We start from the raw sequence: 20,169 nt of genomic DNA on the forward strand, positions 1-20,169 counted from the left end.
ACTTCAACCACTGGCGACATCTCCTTTCCTCTGCCTCCATTGGTGTCCGAGATTTACTCCAGAAAAATTCCCCCAACACCACCAGTGTCGAAGGCTCCAACTCTTCAGCATGCTTGCCCACACTCACTGTGGACAGCCTTTATTACAGCCAGCCTTACAGGTAAGAAGTGGGTTTGATTTGTATTTCTCTAAAGAGTATTGATGTTGAGTATCTTCTCATGTCCCTCAGACATTACATCTTTCTCGAAGAAAAGCATGTTTGTCCTTTGTTCTTTGTAGTTTAGTTACCTCTTACTATTGGGTTGGCATGGGATGTTATAAATTCTAGGCACAAGACCTTTACCAGATGTAAGACTTGCAGAGAATTTTTCTCTTATCCTTCTTGTGTCTTGTGTCTCCAGTCTTGATGGTTTTCTCTAAAACGGAAGTTTTTCGTGAAGTCCAGTTGACACCTGTGGCGGCTATTCTTGTTTGCCAATGTGACTACATCACAGGGCACATCTGTGAGAGATTTTTCTTGATTGGACCATTTGAAGTAGGAAGACAACCCTAAATCTGGGCCACACCCTCCCGTGGCGGCCTACATAGAAGAAAACTTTTGCTTGTTGCCTGCTCACCCTCGTTCTCACTGGCCAGTTCATATATCCCGCTGCTGAGGCGTTCCTTCCCTGATGTTAGAACCTACTTCTTCTGGATTCTGACTATGCTGAAGGCCAGCTGAGCCCTCTAGTCTTGTGGACTGAACAATTATTGGATTCTTGAACTTTTCATTAGGAGACAGCCATTGTTGTACTAACTGGACCACGGCTTGTAAGTCACTCTAATCATATATGTGTGTGCGTACATATGTGTGTATATACATATATATACATACACACACATATATATATACATATATATACACACACACATATATATATATACATACACACACACATATATATACACACACATATATCCTATCAGTTCTACTCCTCTAGAGAACGCTGACAAATACAATAGTCTCACTCTTCAGTTGCTTCTTCTTTTGTTCCTAAACTCAGAGAATAGTAGTCACCTGACCTCACCACCAGCCCTAAGTTGGATAAACCCTGTGTTTGAGCCATTTCATTTTTGAACTACTGTCACTGTAGCCTATTCTAATAATACAGAGCCCCTCATCAGCAAAGGTTTGTTGGTGATCTGTTTCTGTTTATATTCTACCTTAGTCTTGAAATAAAGTTTGCTGACTTCATTTTGGTTTGAATTGTCTTCTTTAAATTATAAATTTTGTTTTTATCTGTAGGTACTGTCATTTATCTCTAATCTAGTGTTTGCAGGACTAGGGCAAGAATACAAATAAAGGCCGGATTAATACTTGCTAAACATTTCAAAGTTATAATTCAAGATTATCTACATGAGCAAAACCTCGGTTTTCTTTTAAATATATGGAAATCGTCTCATCTTGTAAAAACCTAATGTTATGAAGCTAGTTAGCTGCCTCTCGAGCGGGGTGTGGTTGCGCATGCCTTTAATACCAGCACTTGAGAGACAGAAGCAGACGTATCTCTGTGAGAGCAAGAGACAGCCAAAAAGCTATGTATTGAGACCCTGTCGCAAAGCTAAACAAAACGCCTCTCCTCTTTACGCTCTATGACTACATCTACAGTAGCGCCTTCCAGCGATCAAAACCGACAGCACACGGCCAGCGCAGGAGAAAAGGCACAGTTGCCTCTTCCAGCCTGTACCCTGGTACTGTGCACCAGCCATGGCACACCACCAACGCGGTGCAATTAGCAGACAACTCAAGGAACTTCAGCCCTTCGCCAGCGACCATCCTTCCCACCCCGCCCCGCCCACTGCATCACCCTGCCCAGGTCACCCGTCAGTCCCTTCGGCTTCCGGCTTCCGCCTTGTCTAGCCTGGGATCTGGGGCGGAGCGATTCTGCAGGCGGGACGATTCTGCCGCCAGGCTAGTTTGTGTACACCATGGCTGCTCTGCGTGTTCTGCTTCCCCGAGCCAGCAGCTCGCTGTTGTCCTCGGTCCGCTGCCCAGAACTACGGCGCTTCGCCTCGGGTGAGTGGGGACACCGGCGGAGTCTGTCACCCCACTTTGGGTGAACTCTCCACCCGCAGCCTTCGGCTGGTTTCTAAACCCCAGCCTGCATGCACCCTCACTTGATCCTGGAACTTTGCTCCTGACTCCAGATTTTTTTGTCTGACTTCCACTTCCACAAGCGTGCAATACCAGCGCTTGACTCTGAAATACCTAGACCCTTGATTCGAGTACTCATCCCCCACACCTAAACCCAGATTTCTAGCTGGAAGCTCCTCCCATCCTCCTTCGGAGCGCTCACCTCCACTGCTCGCCTGACCCCTACCCAGTTACATACCCCACCCCCCAATCTGACCTTAGTCTCACTTTATAAGTCCAACCCGAACTTGGCACCTAGAAGCCGTGCCTGATGAGAGGGCCCCGGGTGTATTGGCAGCTTCTCAACCTAGAACTTTAACTAGCGGCCTGTTGGGAGCATGTATGTTGGTTGTGAAACCCATGTGCATTTAGGTAGTTTTAAGACAATGTGAAGGTAGGTTAAGCAAGACAGCCAGAGTATTGGGAAAAGTTTGTCTACAATGCCTCCTGTCCAGTCCCCCCTCGGTCCACTGCCCTCTCCCGAGCCCTGTCCTTCACGCCGTCCAATCAGCGCAACCCATACTGACACACCCACTTTCCTCCCCAGCCAGCTGGTAGTTCCTCCCTTCTCACTCCTTGGCTGGACTCTTCTGCAGCCCTCTGTAACATGAATAATAAAAACCAAGAGACAGAAATTGAGGTCCAATCCAAAAATCAGAAAAAGCAGTCAAGCCTCTAGAGAAATCTTACATCTACCAAGACTGGGCGGCAGTAGATAGAGCAGACTAAGCCTCTGTCTCCTCCCTTTTTATAGTCCCTTTAATTCTAGGATTAAAGGTGTGTGACTCCCTAGGGCTAGGATTAAAGGTGTGAGCCAACACCACCTGGATTTGTTTCTGCACTGATCTTGGCCTTGAACTCACAGAGACCCTTCTGACTCTCTCCCAAATCCTGGGATTAAAAGTGTGTGTCACCATTGCCTGACCTCTAGTGGCTTTAGCTTTGCTCTGGTCTTCAGGCAAGCTTCATTTATCAAACTACAAATAATACACCACTACATTCATCTAGTGCTCTTGTGTTACCAGAAATTCTTGGCCATGCCTTGACTTCTGCACCTCAACATGTCCTGGCTCCCCTGAATGGCAGGCATCCTACCCTTCAACAGTGCACCTCACACTTAAGTTACCCCGAATTCGCAAGACAAGCACTGTGTTAAGGAACAAAACACCCAGAACATGGACCCTCACTAACAAGCTAATCTTCCTCCCTGTAAATCCAGGGACTGCACACCCCGCCCAAGTCTGAATTGGCTGTTCCTCCAAGTCACCTAATGGTGCTTTGCATCCACTTCTGTCCTGCTAGGCTTACTGCTCCAGTAGGGCCTGGGCTCTGTCCTGCTCTCACCCGGTGTCACGGTCTGGAAACTGCTGGCATATGGGGGGTGGGGGTAGGGGACTGTGTTCTGTGCAAGGGATTTCTCTTTTGTTATTACTGGTTTTTTTGTTTGTTGCTTTTGTTTGTTTGTTTGTTTGTTTGTTTTGAGACAGGATCTTACTATGTAGCTCTCTGGTTGGCCTGGAACTAGATCAGGCTAGGCTGGAACTCAGAAAGATACACCTGCATCTGCCCCGTGAGTGCTAGGATTAAAGACGTGCCACTGCCACCATACCTGGGTAGACCATAGACAGAGCTGAGGCTGGTGTGGTAGGGATGATACAGAGTTCCCTGTCTATACCTGTATCGGTCAGGGTTCAGTGAAAGAGGAGAAGTGATAGAATGAATATGTATTATATGTACTAATATATAATATACATATTTATTAAAGGGGAATATTCGAGTGGCTTACAGGTGATAGTCTGCGCAGTCCAACAATGGCTGTCTCCTGAGCAAAAGACTTAGGATTCAGTAGGCCTTCAGCCCAAGAGACTGCATATTTTAGCAGACCCAATCTGGTTTTGGAGCCCAGGGAAGTCCTAGAGAGCTGAGGGTCTTCAGTGTACATTGGAATTCCAAAGAAATAGGTTCACTGCAGAAGGAAAGCCGTAAGAATTGATTGGATGAGCTTGTCATTGAGAGTGAGGGCCAGAAAGCAAAAAACCAAAGCTCTCTTCCATGTCCTTTTATGTCGGCTGCCACCAGGAGGTGTGGCCCAGATTTAGGGGTGGGTCTTCTCACCTCCAATGCTGCTTGGGTTCTAGTTGATTCCAGATGTGGTCGAGTTGACAACCGAGATTAGCCACCACAGTGCCTTCAATATCTTTATGATGGCAATCCTCTTTTGTCCTCTTGACCTAGGTGCTAATTTTCAGTACATCGTCACAGAAAAAAAAGGAAAGAATAACAGTGTGGGGCTGATCCAGTTAAACCGCCCCAAAGCGCTGAATGCCCTTTGCAATGGCCTGATGGAGGAGCTCAACCAAGCGCTGGAGACCTTTGAAGAGGATCCTGCTGTGGGGGCCATTGTGCTCACTGGTGGGGAGAAGGCATTTGCAGGTGTGCTGGGCAGCCATGGTGGTAGAGGGTAGGGGAATGCTGTGGCCTGTGGCAAGCAGCAAAGTGGACCAGTTTCTCTGTGATGGGAGGGGTGGCTTAGGATATACTCCATATAAAGTAAACTGGGTGGAAGAGCATTTCTGTGTATTGAGCACTCTGGTGCGCTCAGGTCCTTACTGAATTAACTGGCATAAGCCCATTTTCCTCTGAGTATATCTAGCATCCATTGCCCACCACAGCCCCCAATGTTACCTGCTCATAACAGACAGCTTGGTGAGTTATTAATTAGTCCATGTATCAGCTGTTCCCACTGTTATGGGAAATGCCCCCAGGGCTGGTGCATCAGAATACAGGACTGAGAAATTCTCTGATGTCTGGTAATTGAAGCCTCACTTCTGCCTCTAGCTGGAGCGGACATCAAGGAAATGCAGAGCCGGACACTCCAGGACTGTTACTCCAGCAAGTTCCTGAGCCACTGGGACCAGATCACCCGGGTCAAGAAGCCGGTCATTGCAGCTGTCAATGGTTATGCTGTAAGTGTTAGTCCCAGGGGTCTCCTGTGCCAGGCGGACGGAGCTGTGCTTGTGCAAGTAAAGTAGAGCAAAGACCTGTGTCTCTGAAAGGCCCACGGTGTCTTTCGGTAACTGCTTGGTTTGATGGAGGCTCATTGACTAATTCGCAGATGTGTTAATGAGCTTTTCTGTTTCTATTTAATTGCTGCAGAGTGCAATACTACATGTGTGAGTACTCTATGCCCACTAGGGTTCCTGCTTCTCTAGGCCATTGAGAAATGCAGGGCTAGTTTAGCCCATGGAAAAACCGTGTGATTTATTACACATGCTGATTATTTAATGAAACCCATCCCTAGGAATTGGTCAACCACACGCATTCATGCCCCTGTCCTCTCTAGCTGATTTTTTTTTGAGTCAACTGTACTATGCTGAGTTATTCACCACAAAGCCAAAAATATTTATTGCCTGGCCCTTTTTATAAAAGTCTACAAGTCCCTGCTAAACAATATCTCTTATTGATATATTATCAATAAGATATAATAATAGAAATATGTCTTCTATTTATTCTACCACTTTAATCTAGTTTTGTTCTGTTAGCTTAACATTTGCTGCTATCTGACCGTTTCATGGTTTTAGAAAAGTTATTTAAGCCAGTAGAGTGACTTTCTGCCTTGGTTCCTCTGGTAAAATCCACCTGCTTTTTTGAACTTTTTTTTTTCAGCTTGGTGGGGGCTGTGAACTTGCCATGATGTGTGATATCATCTATGCCGGTGAGAAAGCCCAGTTTGGACAGCCAGAAATCCTGCTGGGGACCATCCCAGGTGAGAATGTGTCCGCTGTAACAAGGCAAGCCTGAGACTCAGCCCCATGACTTGCGTCCAACCACAGGCCCCAGATGGATGACTCTTGTCTGCTCAGTTTTCTCCCTGCCAACCAGCGCCTGAAGGACAGAGCCCATGAAGCTCAGCACAGTCTGCGAGCCTCAGACGTGTCTAGCTCTTATGAGTATACACATCCTAAATCTGACAATATCACACAGAGTTGACCCTGGCTTTTAGCCACAGCGGTTCTTTCTGCTCATGATTCATATACCTTTAAGAGTTTTGTATACCCGAAGCTTGGGAGAGAGGTGATTAGCCATGGGCTTGCATCAAAAACTCCGTCCCATATGACTCTGGCTCTGTCCACTCCTATGTCACTGGCGTAGCAGGTCAGATGACCTTCCTGAGTTCATATCAGACTGTAGAAAAGTCCTCACTGCCTGGGAAAGCCTTGAGATGTTGTGAGAAAACAATCCCATTGCTCTCCAGGGGCTACCTGTTAGACCTGGTAGAAGGTGAACGCTCAAAGAGAATGGATTTGAGCCCCGAGGGAAGAGGCCACGCTCAGAGGAGGCATCCACTGCTCTCTGGACTTGACCAGGCTTGTTCTGAGATTCTGGTTTGTGAGTTCAGTATATTTGTTCAGGTCTGCAGAGAAGGAGTCAGATACTGGGATTTGGTCCAGCACATGTTTTCAGGGAAACCTAGAACCTTCCAGGGCTGTGGGGAAAGAGCCAATGTGATTTTTCTTTCTTTTTGATTCTGAGAAAGAACCCAGGATCTCGTGCATGCTAAACCATCTGTCACTGAGCTACATCCCAGACCTGGGTTTCTTCTCAGTGGCTCATGACGAAGAGCCAGCTGAGACCACAAATCTCTCCCTATAGGTGCAGGGGGCACTCAGAGACTCACTCGTGCAGTTGGCAAGTCATTAGCAATGGAGATGGTCCTCACTGGTGACCGCATTTCAGCCCAGGATGCCAAGCAAGCAGGTGGGGTATCTGATGCTGTGAGCTGGGGAAGGCTTGGGCTACATCTGGTGTCCCCATGGGTACCTGGCATTGGAGCCCTAAGATTCTGGCATTGAGTTTTATATCTTGAAATATGTTATGCACAAGAGAGTGGCAACATATGTTCAGGTTAGAAATAATAACTTCGCCAGGCGGTAGTGGTGCGCACCTTTAATCCCAGCACTAGGGAGGCAGAAGCAGGAGGATCTCTGTGAGTTCGAGACCAGCCTGGTCTACAAGAGCTAGTTCCAGGACAGGCTCCAAAGTTACAGAGAAACCCTGACTCGAAAAACCAAAAAGAAAAAGAAATAATAGCTTCTCTTCCCACTGCCTTTCAAAGGCCCTTAAAGGCCAGTCTTTTCCCTGCCCTTGGCAGTGACCATAGACCTCAAGTTCTCTGTGCCATTTGATTCCATAGAGAGCATGACCTGAGCAACTTAAGAATTCAGGAACTGGAACCTGGCAGTGGAGACCACAGTCACCTTCTGCTAGGGATAACTGTCCCTTGTTTAGGACTCAGAGAACTGGCCTCTCAGTGTCACTGGGCTCCAAAGGAAGTAGACGATGATGTTTCTGGGTACTAGTCATACTTTTCATATTTTAGGTCTTGTAAGCAAGATTTTTCCTGTTGAAACACTGGTTGAAGAGACAATCAAATGTGCAGAAAAAATCGCCAGCAATTCCAAAATTATAGTAGCCATGGCGAAAGAATCTGTGAACGCAGGTAAGAGTCTGCTGAGAAGAGCGAGTGGGAGGGTTCCTCAGAACTGCACAGATGAAGCTATGAGGTCCCAAATCACCCCTACCTTGTCCCAGGCAGCAAGTGGGAGGGTCCTCAGAACCGCATAGATGAAGCTGGGTGGTTCCACCTTTCCCACCTTGTCCCAGGCAGCAATGGGAAAGTTCTCAGGATTGCAGTTTGCCATAGTGTTCCAGGTTTTGGTCATTCAAATCTCTGTCAAGATACTCTGAGTATCTTTTTTACCAGGACCCAAGACTGGGGGCCAGGCCTGGGACTTACTGGCAATGCAGCGTCAGGTAGAGAGGGAAGACCAAGAATGGAGCCACAGGAAGTCACTGGTTCAAGGGAAAGTTGTCTCTGGGGCCTGGATTGAACGGGTCCCTCCTCACCTATGCTCTGGTATATAAAGGGGCTGTAGCTGCTGTCTGCAGTAGCCCAGCTCACATGAAGAATCTTCATCAGTTCCTTCAGCTTGTGAAGCTGGCCTGACCGGCCTTCCTCAGAGCTGCCTCGTCCTTTTCTTCTTCTCTTTAGATGTACTCATTTATTTACCTCTTTATTTCACGTTTTGATTTATTAAGGAGGTCATCCCACGGTGCACATGCGGAGGTCAGGGACTAACATGAGTCAGTTGTCTCTGCCACCATTTGGGCTCCAGAGACTGAACTCCAGTTGTTGTGAGGCTTGGCAATGATGGCCTTTATCCACCAAGCCCTCTGGCAGAGCCCTTTGTTTGGAATTTGAGGCAAGGTCTCACTCTATAACTGAAGCTGTCCTCAGACTCTGGATCCACCTGCCTCAGTGGATTGTAGACATATATCACTACACCAAGCTTGGAGTCTTTTTTAAAAAATATATTTACGTTATTTATTAGCATGTGTGTGAGATTATATACATGTGTGTATATGTGTGTGGGTATGTGTGGAGGCTTTTGTGGCTCTAGGGTTGTTCAGAGAGTCACCAGTCTGACTCAAGTTTTGGTTTTTGTAAATTAGAGACTTTTTATTAAAAAGAGAGTTTCCAGGACCGAACCTGAGAGAATTCTCTAGGTAAGGCCTGATTTTGTAACAGACAGGTATCTCAGCCTTCCAAGCAAGCAAGCATTTCATACAAAAGCAGAACTTAGCAGTTAGCCTGTGAAGCAGTGAAATATTTTTGCAGCAAACAGCAAGTTTTTAAGACTAGTCCAACTGCACCAGGAAGTGGTCCATCTCAGGCCACCTGACAGGGTGCATTCAGGGTAGGAGCAACTTCCTCATGGCTTGTATAAGATAAAAAGCAATTTGTTTTTACAAGCCTAGTGCAGTAAATTTCTCCTCTAAACATAATGTTCACTGTCACAGAGGCCAGCAGATCTCTCAGAGCCTGAGTTCCAAGGGTTTGTGGGATTCCCAGCAAATAGGTACAACGACCTGAGTTTTTGTGGTTATTTTAAAGATTTTATTGATTATTATTTTGTGTGTGAGAGTGTTTGACTGTGTATGGGTATGAACATCATGTTTGCATGGTGCAGTGGAGGACAAGGGACCTCTTGGAAGTGGAGTTACAGGCAGTTGTGCACTTGCCTCCCTGTGGGTTCCAGGAAGGGAACCCCAGCTCTCTACAAGAGTTCAAGTGCTCTTAGCCACTGCATTATCTCTCCAACCCCAGGAATGGAGTCTTAATGTAATAGCTTATCTCAGCATTTGGAATGGCACTGGGTCTCTGCTCTGTAGTATCAGCTTGGGGGCAAAAGATGTGACCTAGAAAGGTTGTTGCTGCCTCCAGAGAGAGGGGACAGCAGCCCTTCAGGGTTGCTGCTAGCCATGATCAGATGCACTGATGTTTAAAGAGGCAGCTGTGTGTGGAGCACGCAGGGAGCATTCGAGTCCTGTGCTGGCACCGAAGGCCTGGGCAGGTGCTGTCCCTGCAGCCTAGCCATCCTCTTCTGCTTTTCATGCTTCCTGGGCTTCTGTGCTCCATTTTATCAGCTACCTCGGGTCCTCATAGCTGGACAGAGTCTGCTGTTTGTCCTTTGTTCAGTTCTGGTGCTTCTGCCTTCTGAGAACTCTGGACGCCGCTAAGGTGTTAGGGAGGCTTAGGAGAGCTGTTTGTTCCCGTGGCTACCTCAACATGGGTGGTGCACTTGAAAAGTGAGGAGAGCTAAGTGGAGGCCACACAGCCCGTAGCCCTTTCTACGGGTCACAGTCCGGCATGGGTACCCCCACACTCAGCATTTCAGTTTGTGACTTCAGGACTTCCTTTTCAGCATTCGAAATGACCTTAACAGAAGGGAATAAGCTGGAGAAGAAGCTCTTCTATTCAACCTTTGCCACTGTGAGTACCAAGTATTCTGCTTAGGATTCCAGTTCATTTGTGTTACAGAAGCGGTGGAGAATGTAGCTCTGCAAAGCAGCCCTTGCATTACACCACTGAATAGCAGCTTCTGTATTAAAGTGGAGTTCATAGCTGGGCACAGTAGGAGCCAGGGGACAAAGAGAATTGCTTGAGTCCAGGAGTTTGAGACCAGCCTTTGCCACAGAGAAACCATCTCTAAATATTGCTTATCCTATATGTATAAACGTTTTCCCTACATGTGTGTAAATATACTGTATGCATGTCTGGTGCATGCAGAAACCAGACAAGGGCACTAGATACCTTAAACTGAAGTTAGAGACTGTTGTGAACCACCATAAAAGTGTTGGGAACCAAATCCAGATCCCATTTCAAGAGTAGCAGTGCTTTTAACTGCTGTCCACCACCACCACCCCCTAGTTTTTATTTATTTATTTTTTTGTTTGTTTGCTTATTTTTGAGACGGGGTCTCATTATGTAGTCTTGGCTGACCTGCAGCTCACTATATAAACCAAACTGGTCTTGAACTCACAGAGCTCTGCCTGCCCCAGCCTCCTGAATGCTGAGATTAAAGGAGTGTGGCACCACACTTGGCTACAGTTCACCTCTTATCAGAAGGTCATGTCTAGGTGTTTTAAAGAATCTTCTGATCAACTGGGTGGTGGTGGCGCAGGCCTTTAATCCCAGCACTCGGGAGGCAGAGGCAGGTGGATTCAAGGCCAGCCTGGTCTACAAGAACTAGATCTAGGACAGCTAGGACTGTTACACAGAGAAACTCTGTCTCAAAAAACCAAAAATAAAAAAGAAAGAATCAAGAATCTTCTGATTATCAGATGCACTATTCATTACACCACTGTCCCAGTGCTAAGTGTTTTATTAACACACGTGCGCGCGCACACACACACACACACACACACACACACACACATGCATGCATTTAAGAAGCTGGGGAGTTGGCTTAGCACTTAAGAGCATGTTCTGTTCTTCCAGAGCACCTGCGTTCACTTCCCAGCATGCACATCAGATGGCTCACCATCACCTGCCACTCCAGCTCCAGAATATCACACCTTTGATCTCTGTCCTGCACCTGCACTTGTCTGCATGCACACACGCACAGACACACACACACACACACACACACACACACACACACTTAAAAATTAAAAAAAGATTTGAAATGGTTCAGGCCCCTGAGGAAGAAGTGAAAATGTGTGCACATCGTGTGTCCACAGGCTAAGGAAGAGGCAGGTATAAAGTAGAGTTCTGTTGCTGCTCCCCAGCTATGTGAGTCCCAGCTCACGCCCTGCCCAATCCAGAGGTGCTATGGACATGAGTTTACTGGTGCTCTTGTCATGGCTCCTGAGGGACTGTGTTCTGTGTGGTATACACCCCCCTGACCCCAGCACAGCACTGTGTGTGAAGAATATCTTTCATGGGCTGCAGGTGGGCCCATTGCAGAATCACTGCCCTGTCAGTGAGCTTGGCAAGCAGGCAAGGAGGAGGACATAGGAGAACCTTGGAGATGCAGGCAGCAGTCATCCAAGGGGCCCAATAAGAAGATGCAGACTTCACCTCCCTTCTTCCTTTTCCTTCCAGGATGACCGGAGAGAAGGAATGGCTGCATTTGTGGAGAAAAGGAAGGCCAACTTCAAAGACCACTGAGAACTGGCAGCTGAGCCTTGTGCCACCTTGGAGAGGAAAGCTTAGCCTGTCAATTGAGAGGCGAATAAATTGTCCTAAAGGGTAGTGTAGGCCACAGTTCCTACCAAAGTCTTCAGAGCTGTGACTGCAGCTCAGGTACCCGTGGTGCGGCCTGCAACGTTCCCCAGTGGAAGTCAATCTCTCACAGTCTAAATCAGAAATCTGGGAAATGTTCAAGGAGTCTTGATTTATTGTTTATATTTTTTACTTCACTTCAGAGGCAGGTACATGCTTGGACCACCCATACATACCCCTGTGCGCTGTCAACAGTGCACAGCTCAGGATGTGGCTTCAAGTGGGAAGTGACCCTGCCCTGTCTGCTGATTCCAAGTGCACAATAATTCAAGTAAAGCGACTACGTCAGTTCAGTTTCAGCTCACCTGTAGTTGTCTCTGGAGAATGAATGTATTTTCTAATTCGTATTGCTGTTATTTTCTTATAGATGGCATCTCACTGTGTAGCCCTGGCTGCCTGGGACTTACAATATAGAATAGGCCTTGAACTCACAGAGATCCGCCTGCCTCAGCCTCCTGTGTGCTGGGATTAAAGGTGTGTGCCACCACCACCTGGTGGCTATTTGTGTGTTTTTAACTTCACCCTCTTTTTTTTAAGATTTATTTATTTATTATGTATACAGTGTTCTGTCTGCATGTACACCTGCAGGCCAGAAGAGGGTTCCAGATCTCATTACAGATGGTTGTGAGCCACCATATGGGTTCTTGGAATTGAACTCAGGACCTCTGGAAGAGCAGCCAGTGCTGAGCCATTTTTCCAGCCCCCTTAACTTCACCATCTTAACCACATCTGAGTACACTGTCAAGCACTTTTAAATCCGTGTGCAGCCATCCCACCATTAGTTTCCAGAACTTCATTTTCCCAAGCTAAAACTGTCTCCATTAGACACTAACTTTGTATCCCACCCCCCAGCCCCTGGCACCAGCTGTTATGGTAAAAATAAAATACCGCAGGTTGGCGAGTGGCTGCAGCAGACCACAAGGAGCTATGGTCCCAGACAGGGAGCCACATGGTGGGTAAGATACCAAGACAGATAGGCAGACCATGCAGAGTGATGTTGGATATTTATTTAGTGGGTTGTGGAAGGAAAGGGGAAAGAGGAGAGGGAGAGACGCAGAGAGAGAGAGAGAGAGAGAGAGAGAGAGAGAGAGAGAGAGAGAGAGAGAGAAAGAAAAACGGGAAGGGGAGAGGTGGAAAGAAGGGGAGAGGCTGAAGCTGCCTCTTCTGGAGAGAGAGGAAAGACTCACAGGCTGGAAGCAGAAGGAAGATCTGCCTGCCTCAGCAGGTAGAAGGGAGAGGGCAGAAGGAGGGGACAGTGCTTGTCTCTTAAAGGGACAGGACAGACCATTACACCAGCATTTTTACTTTCTGTGAGAATGTGATGACTCCAGGTTCCTCATGAGTGGAATTAAGAGTATTTGTTCTTTTGTGTTTATTTCACTTGCACAAGGCAATGAGCAGCATCCCCTGCCGAGCTCCTGTGTTGAAACCCTAAAAGAGGTGGGCTTAGAATGCTAGGTCAGTGGGGCTCTTAAGAGGGTCTGTAAGGCCCCAAGGGAGTGCCTGCAACCCCTTCCCTGTGAAGATGAAATGAGAAGGCACAAGGAGCCAGGAAGTCTGTCTTCACCAGACAGCAAATCTGCCTTGCTTCAACTTCTAGCCTCTAGAACTACAGAGGCCAGAACAACAAGCCTTTAAGTTGAAGCATGTTGAAGCCTAAACTAAGGCAAACATCGTCTGAGTTCATTGATGCTGTGGTACATTTGTTTAAAGCCTGTTTGCTGGGCGATGGTCGCACACACCTTTAATCCCAGCACTCAGGAGGCAAAGGCAGGTGCATCTCTGTGAGTTCGAGGCCAGCCTGGTCTACAGACTGAGTTCCAGGACAACTGGGGCTACACAGAGAAACTCTGTCTTGAAGAAAACAAACAGGAGAAGCTTGATGTGTTGTGCTGATGTGGGGATATGCCATTCTCACAGTAATGTAATAGGTTTTTTTGAAGCCATCTTAATATATTGCTCAATATATATTTGTCTTGAGCTGTGGATAGTCCTGTTCCAGCCTTCGTGACAACTGTGACTACAGTGGTATGCCACCATCCCCAGCCAGGTCAGGTTATCACCGTCTGGGCTAAGATGGACAGATAGTAGGGCAATGGCCTTCTGCACTAGCCCTAACATTTGCTATGCCCAGAGCTTCAGTGTGGGGAAATGGCTGTCTATTTGCTGTGGCAATATAACATCAAGGCTGCTCTCCAGCACCTGTCAGCGTGAGACTGGAGATCTGCATCTACACGGGAGCACGCTCCAGTTCTGAGCCTCAGGGCATCTGCATAAAATGCACCTAGACGTGGAGGTCTTTAGTCCCGGCCAGCGCTGTGGGGCAAGACCAGCAGATTGCTGAGTTCAAAGCCACTCTGGTCTGTGTAGCAAGTTTCTGGCCAGCTGGGGCTACATAGTGAAATCCTGACACAAACAAACAAGGGGTTGGAGGGGTGAGAGTTGAGGTCTATCTGAACTCTAGATTAAGACATGCATTATATCCAGGTGTTCAAAGTTTGTTTTATGAAGTTAATGCACAGCCCAGACCGTGGTAACTGGTGTGATCACTCCACACTGTCTCAACCAAAGCTCCCTATTCTGGAACCCAAGTCTCAGGGCCTTTCTCCTGGCAAAGCCCACTCTCCCCCAAGAAGAGTACATTGGATTCCCTGGGACTGGGGTTTCAGATAGTTGTGATGTTGGGGATTAAACCTAGGTCCAGGAAGGGCAGCTGGTGCTCTTAGCCATTGAACCATCTCTCCAGTCCTAATGTTCACTTATTAAACCTGGGCACTCAGGGAAGTGTGTGTTAGCCATTGATTGGCCCACAGTCTAGAATGCACAAGCCAAGGAGGTGACCACTCAATAGGAGAAACCTTGAAACTGAGTTAATTGGTTCATTAGTTAACTGTTTTTAACTTTAAAAATATGTATGAATGTTGTCCCTGCAATTATGTCTGTGTACCACCTGTGTGCCTGATGACTCAGAGGCCAGAAGAGGCCAATAAATCCCTTGGAATTGGAGTTATAAATAGTTGTGAGCCACCAAACCCCAGTCCTATGGAAGAGCAACCCATGCTCTTAGCGACTGAGCCATCTCTCCAACCTCTCATTGGTTTAATTTTCTCCATGTACTGAGCATACACCTCAGTTATTTGTTCTGAAAACTGAAAGTGTTTAAGATGTTCAGTGGGAGATTCTCTCTCTCTCTCTCTCTCTCTCTCTCTCTCTCTCTCTGTGTGTGTGTGTGGGGGGGGGTGTATGGGTGTGCTAAGTTCACTGATTCCACCCTGGCAGGACAGGAACCCACCATACCCTTGGCTTCAGAGAGTTCAAGACAATGGGGCATATGCAGATTGTCCCCAAAAGGAGCTCCCCCAAACCCTGATGTAGCTCTCAGCTTCTTTAAACTATTTGGTTTCTGACCCCAGTACTATTTGGGGATTTTGATTTGGTTTTGTCTCTATACTGGTTTGCCTCCAAACTGAAGCAGAAAGGTTACCTCTCACCCTTCACCCATCACTGCCACCAAGTTGGGCAGCAGTGGCCATATCAGAGTGGGGCACCAGAGGTGCCTCTCTGGCATTTTTATCCTTCCCACATGGATTTGCTTTCTGAACTTTCCCACAATCAGCCAGGCCTCAGAGTTTTGCGTCGTTACCCCGGGGCTTGACACAGCTATCCAGCGGTTGGATCCACCTCTCCTCTGGCACCGCCCCATCCGTGTGGCACCGCCCCGCCCCCAACTCCCCTAGTTAGTTCTGCGGCCATGGTTGCGCTCAAGGGCATCCCGAAGGTGCTGTCGCCGGAGCTGCTATTCGCGCTTGCTCGCATGGGTCACGGAGACGAGATAGGTGAGCTTGTAGAAAGCCAAGCCGACAGCGTGGCGTCTAGCCGTGGTGCGTTCTGCACGGGGAGCCCTTGACCGGCAGGGTCCAGGAATGCCTGGAACACCACGTCACCTTGCTCTTCAGAGCAGGAAGCATCCAGTTGCTTCGGAGAAAAGCTGAACCGAGGCCTACCTTTGGCTCAGGCCGCAGAATTCTGGAAAGGGCAAACCAGGTTCCAAGTTCTGCAGCAAGATAGTTCCCAGACCTCCCACGTAGTCTTCCAGGCTGCCCTGAGGTCTGCTGGATTCTCTGGCCCTGGCCTGGTGCCCTAGGGCAAGACAGGGCCGCCAAAGGCTGGGGTGAGAGTATTGGTTCCTCCTCCCAGATACTGGTTTCATTGCCTCGTTTATATAGTGTCTTTTTTTCTGCTGCTATGAAGGGGACTAATGGAGTGACCTGTCCCCACTAACTGGAGTGGCAAGGCTATACTGACCGGGCATGTGGACATCCCAGATGGTGGACTGTGTTGATAATGAACAAGGATATGTGTCTTTGTGCTTTGCGATACGTGAGGTGATCACCTGGGAGGGAGAACCACACCACCTAGAATCCGTTTCCCCCTTCTCTCCTTTCAGTTCTTGCAGATGCAAACTTCCCAACTTCCTCCATCTGCCAGTGTGGGCCCGTAGAGATCCGAGCAGATGGTGAGCACTGTGGATAGACCCGGTCCTGGTTCTGTGCCCTCTCTGTCCTGGCCCCTCATTCCTGTTAACTGGTTGCTTACTGTGGCCCAAAATGAAAGTTTGAGACAGGCGGGGTTACAGGTCATGATGAGAACAGAGGCCTGACCCCAGCTCTGTGTCCTCCTAGGCCTGGCCATCCCACAGCTCCTGAAGGCTGTGCTGAAGCTGCTGCCCCTGGATACCTATGTGGAAAGCCCGGTAAGGAGCAAAAGCTATGCACTGAACTGGGCCTCAGTTTCCCCTTTGCCATACTTCATATGACCTTACACCCCTAAAGGGCCTCCTCTCTCAGGGGAACCCTGGAGGTGCCTAGGACCACAGAGCTGACCCCTGTCTCCCCAGGCTGCTGTGATGGAGCTAGTGCCCAGTGACAAGGAGAGGGGCCTGCAGACCCCAATATGGAACCTTTATGAATCCCTTCTGCTAAAAGCTGGCTGCAAGGTGAGTGCACCCCCAAGAATGGGCCCCTCTGTCTCCTGGAGGCTCGGGAAGAGTGAATCATGGGGTTGCAGATGCCAGAGGTGTATCTGAGCCCTGTGGCCACCTCCCTTTGAGCCTCCTCCCTCTCCACTCAAGCCTCTTCTGCTTCCTCCTCCTCCCAGAATCCTGACCTGTCTGCTTGGGAGTTGGGTCCCATTTGAACTAGAGGATTGTGGGCTGCCTGGTGGACCCCCCTCTGGACTTCTATGGATGTGCACCTTCACCCCAAATCTTACTCTTTGTCACTTCATTCCTGCTAAGATCTGAATATCACACAGCACACATCCCTAACTGGTAGAGGACACACCCATTCTCCTAAAGGAGCTGTTGGCAGGCTTGAGCAGGACCAACCTGAGGACTCCTGTCCCGGGCAGGGGACTTCCAGGGCAGTTTAGAGGATCTAGAATAGCAGTTCTCAACCTGTGGCTTGCAACCCCAAAAAGACCATAGGAAAGCACAGATATTCACATTAGGGTTCATAATAGTAACAAAATTACAATTATGAAGTAGCAGCGAAAATAATTTTATGGTTGGGGGTCACCACTCATGAGGGACTGTAGTAAAGGATCACAGCTTTGGGAAGACTGAGAACCACTTTCCAGAGGCTTGGTGAGCTGAGTCCACATCCAGCAGGCACCTTGTCCATCACAGGCTCAGACGGGGATATGAAAGATGCCCCTTGTCCCCAGTTCCCTGAGACCCCAGCATCAGGAGAACCAAAGGAATAGAACCTCGGAGAGCAGGGTTCCATTGCTGCCACCTCCTAGCTACTTCCTGGTGGGGTACTCAACTCAGGAGTCCACCCGGAGGACTTCTCAGGCAAGGTCCCTCCAGCCGGGCCATTTTGTCTTCCAGAAAGCTCTGATGAAGATAGAGAGATTTGAATTTTATGAACGTGCAAAAAAAGCTTTTGCTGTTGTCGCAACCGGGTGAGTTTCTACCGCGTCCAGGTGACTTGGGCAAGTCCTTATCCAGGCCCCGGGAACTGCCTCCACCTCTGCTCTGCCCAGGAAGACAGGAGGGACTTATGCTGCAGAGTTCCTGAACATTGTTGAGCAGGAGGGATAGAAGTGGAAAGGGGCAAAGTTAGAGTTTCAGCACCCTGACCCTCCGGCAGGGAGATGGCACTCTACGGAAACATCATCCTCAAGAAGGGAACGCTTGACCTCGGACCCTCATAGAGACCACCGGAACCCAATCAGCAGGCCACCCTTTGGCTTTGGCACACTCAGACCTGGACCCCAGATCTTGAGAAACTCTGCTGACCCTGACAGAGATTTCCCCCCTCCCCTGATGTGTGAAATTGAGGGGGTGGGGCGAGAAGTCACTGCCAATATTTAAAGGTTTTGTACTCATGAACTTGTCTTGTGGTGAGTTCCAGGGAGGTCATTAGCTTCCAAATAAGCACCCACTACCCACCCATCTTTTTTGAGTCCTCAGGTGGAAAATCCATATGGGATATGAAGCTTGGAGGTTGCTTGAGGGCTGGGAGCTGGACAGGAGCTAGGCCTGGGTAGGAACCTGAGAGCTGAGTTGGGGCTGTGACTGTGGCCTGGGTCTAGACGAAGGGCTAAGCTGGTAGTTGATGTTGGTGGGCTGCACAGCAGGGGTCTGGAGGTGGCTGCACACGATGCTTGTGGGAATTGGGAGTTTCTGAATTCCTCACTTGGGTTGCAACACACAGTGACTCGTGACTAGGGCCAGTCTCTGAACTCTAGGCCAGAGGGCAAAATGGCAGAGTTGGACTGGACACTTCAGATGGAAGGATGCTGACACGCAGAGATGACCGCTCAGCTGCTAGGAAGGGTAATGCTGACCTCCCTGGTTCAAGGTCAGAGAGGTCTGGGTGTGGACTGGAGCCCACCATGCCTATACTTGGCAGGTTGAGCACCCACTACCTATGCCTGAGCAGCTGTTAAGTCCAGGAACTCAGATGCGACCTGGCTGCTCCTAACTTTGAATCTTCAATTGTCCCTGATGGTAAAGGATCAATTGGGGCTCAGAATCGCAGACAGAAATAGCAAGGTTGGAGGGGAGGAACTTAGAAGGGCCTGAAACAGTTTGCTTTATGAAAACCTGGATGTGTCTGCACCACATGTCTGCAGGCTAGTGGGGAATGTTCATAGCAGCTTTGTCTGTACTGGCCAAAAGCTGCAAACAACCAAAAGTTGAGCAGGTGAGGAGACGGTCCCGATGATGCCCAAGCACTGGTAACTTTTGAGCTATCTCCAGTCCTCGTTCCCCTTTAGGAGGAAATGCCCATAGAGGTTCCTGGCTCAGGCAAAGCTAGAAAGAAACCTGACCATAGCACTGCCCTGGGTTAGTCGATACTTTTGGTCCCAATAAAACACCGAGCTCTTGGAACCCCAGCATCTGCAGGTCCTCTGCTTAGATTCAGAGATGTGAAGGCAGGACAGCTCAAATCTTGACCATGGGTCTGACCTCACGGGCCCTGAGCAGAGACTCGCTGGGCACTGCTTCCTGACCACCTGCACCTGAATCTCTAGATTAGGCTAGGGGCCAGAAGCAATAAAGAAAGAAAGGAGAGGGGGCTGGAGAGATGGCTCAGAGGTTAAGAGCATTGCCTGGTCTTCCAAAGATCCTGAGTTCAATTCCCGGCAACCACATGGTGGCTCACAACCATCTGTAATGAGGTCTGGTGCCCTCTTCTGGCCTGCAGACATACACACAGACAGAATATTGTATTCATAATAAATAAATGAATAAATAAATATTTAAAAAAGAAAGAAAGAAAGGAGAGCACTTGGGTGTCCTTATGTGGGATTTGGTTCTACCTGGGACCTGGATAGGATTTGGGCACCTCTGCTCCGCTGAGTAGGGACCGTAAATAGATTCATTTAGATTCAGATTCTTATTAGGATGGCAGGAAGAGCACTTGGCGATGAGGGCTGGCCTTGAGGTCACTGTCAGAGCGATGTTATTCATCTTCAGGACCCTGGACTCGACTGTGATGTGGGGCCTAGATTCATCTACAATATGTACTCCTCTGCAATGTGGGGGCAGTAGTCTCAAGTAATACAAAGACCCCTGATTCATCGCTGAGATGGAGCTTTGGCTCCTGCTTCGTGGGGCTTAGAGGTCTGGGTGCACATGAACCCTCACTCCTCCCACTCGTGTCCTAAGGACATGAGACATCCGTGGAACTCTAGGGTGCGTGAGATTGATAGATAACCTACACAGCTGCATAGGGTTTGGGTGCATTGGGATGGAGAGCTGTCTGTTCTGCCTGAGCTACTGGAGCTGGCAAATGTGTGGCTCTGTGACTCCTAGTGCCTCCCACTGCAAGGGTAGGATTGGTAGTTACCCCAGTAC

At 48.5% G+C, this 20,169-nt stretch overlaps 2 protein-coding genes across 3 annotated transcripts; both read left to right on the plus strand.

Annotated features, from left to right (window-relative positions):
• Positions 1-1,895: 1,895 nt before the first annotated feature.
• Echs1 (enoyl-CoA hydratase, short chain 1) lies at positions 1,896-12,100 on the plus strand. Its single transcript, XM_048455317.3, has 8 exons — positions 1,896-2,056; positions 4,409-4,606; positions 5,012-5,139; positions 5,840-5,939; positions 6,827-6,931; positions 7,554-7,673; positions 9,940-10,007; positions 11,622-12,100. Exons 1-8 carry the CDS (start codon positions 1,969-1,971, stop codon positions 11,685-11,687), a joined length of 873 nt encoding a protein of 290 aa, XP_048311274.1. The 5' UTR covers positions 1,896-1,968; the 3' UTR covers positions 11,688-12,100.
• A 3,393-nt stretch (positions 12,101-15,493) lies between these two features.
• Fuom (fucose mutarotase) lies at positions 15,494-18,195 on the plus strand. Of its 2 annotated transcripts, none has more exons than XM_085693321.2 (6): positions 15,494-15,637; positions 16,249-16,317; positions 16,484-16,554; positions 16,699-16,797; positions 17,692-17,765; positions 17,851-18,195. In XM_085693321.2, the coding sequence occupies exons 1-6, from the start codon at positions 15,553-15,555 to the stop codon at positions 17,879-17,881; spliced, it is 429 nt and encodes a 142-aa protein (XP_085549447.1). In that variant the 5' UTR covers positions 15,494-15,552; the 3' UTR covers positions 17,882-18,195. The 2 variants fall into 2 exon arrangements, with proteins under 2 accessions (XP_085549447.1, XP_048311273.1); XM_048455316.2 differs by having other exon boundaries at positions 15,495-15,637; positions 17,954-18,195.
• The last annotated feature ends 1,974 nt before the right edge of the window (positions 18,196-20,169 follow it).

The sequence above is a fragment of the Myodes glareolus genome, chromosome 7, assembly GCF_982192425.1.
Source record: "Myodes glareolus chromosome 7, mMyoGla1.1, whole genome shotgun sequence".
Lineage (NCBI taxonomy): Eukaryota > Metazoa > Chordata > Mammalia > Rodentia > Cricetidae > Myodes > Myodes glareolus.

What these genes read in the sequence shown, in the direction of transcription:
- Echs1 (XM_048455317.3), top strand. Translation starts at nt 1,969, where the DNA reads ATGGCTGCTCTGCGTGTTCTGCTTCCCCGAGCCAGCAGCTCGCTGTTG. An exon ending in ACTACGGCGCTTCGCCTCGG is followed by an intron (nt 2,057 to 4,408) that starts GTGAGTGGGGAC and finishes CTCTTGACCTAG; the next exon opens with GTGCTAATTTTCAGTACATC. An exon ending in CCTGCTGGGGACCATCCCAG is followed by an intron (nt 5,940 to 6,826) that starts GTGAGAATGTGT and finishes CTCTCCCTATAG; the next exon opens with GTGCAGGGGGCACTCAGAGA.
- Fuom (XM_048455316.2), top strand. Translation starts at nt 15,553, where the DNA reads ATGGTTGCGCTCAAGGGCATCCCGAAGGTGCTGTCGCCGGAGCTGCTA. An exon ending in CGTAGAGATCCGAGCAGATG is followed by an intron (nt 16,318 to 16,483) that starts GTGAGCACTGTG and finishes GTGTCCTCCTAG; the next exon opens with GCCTGGCCATCCCACAGCTC. An exon ending in ATACCTATGTGGAAAGCCCG is followed by an intron (nt 16,555 to 16,698) that starts GTAAGGAGCAAA and finishes CTGTCTCCCCAG; the next exon opens with GCTGCTGTGATGGAGCTAGT.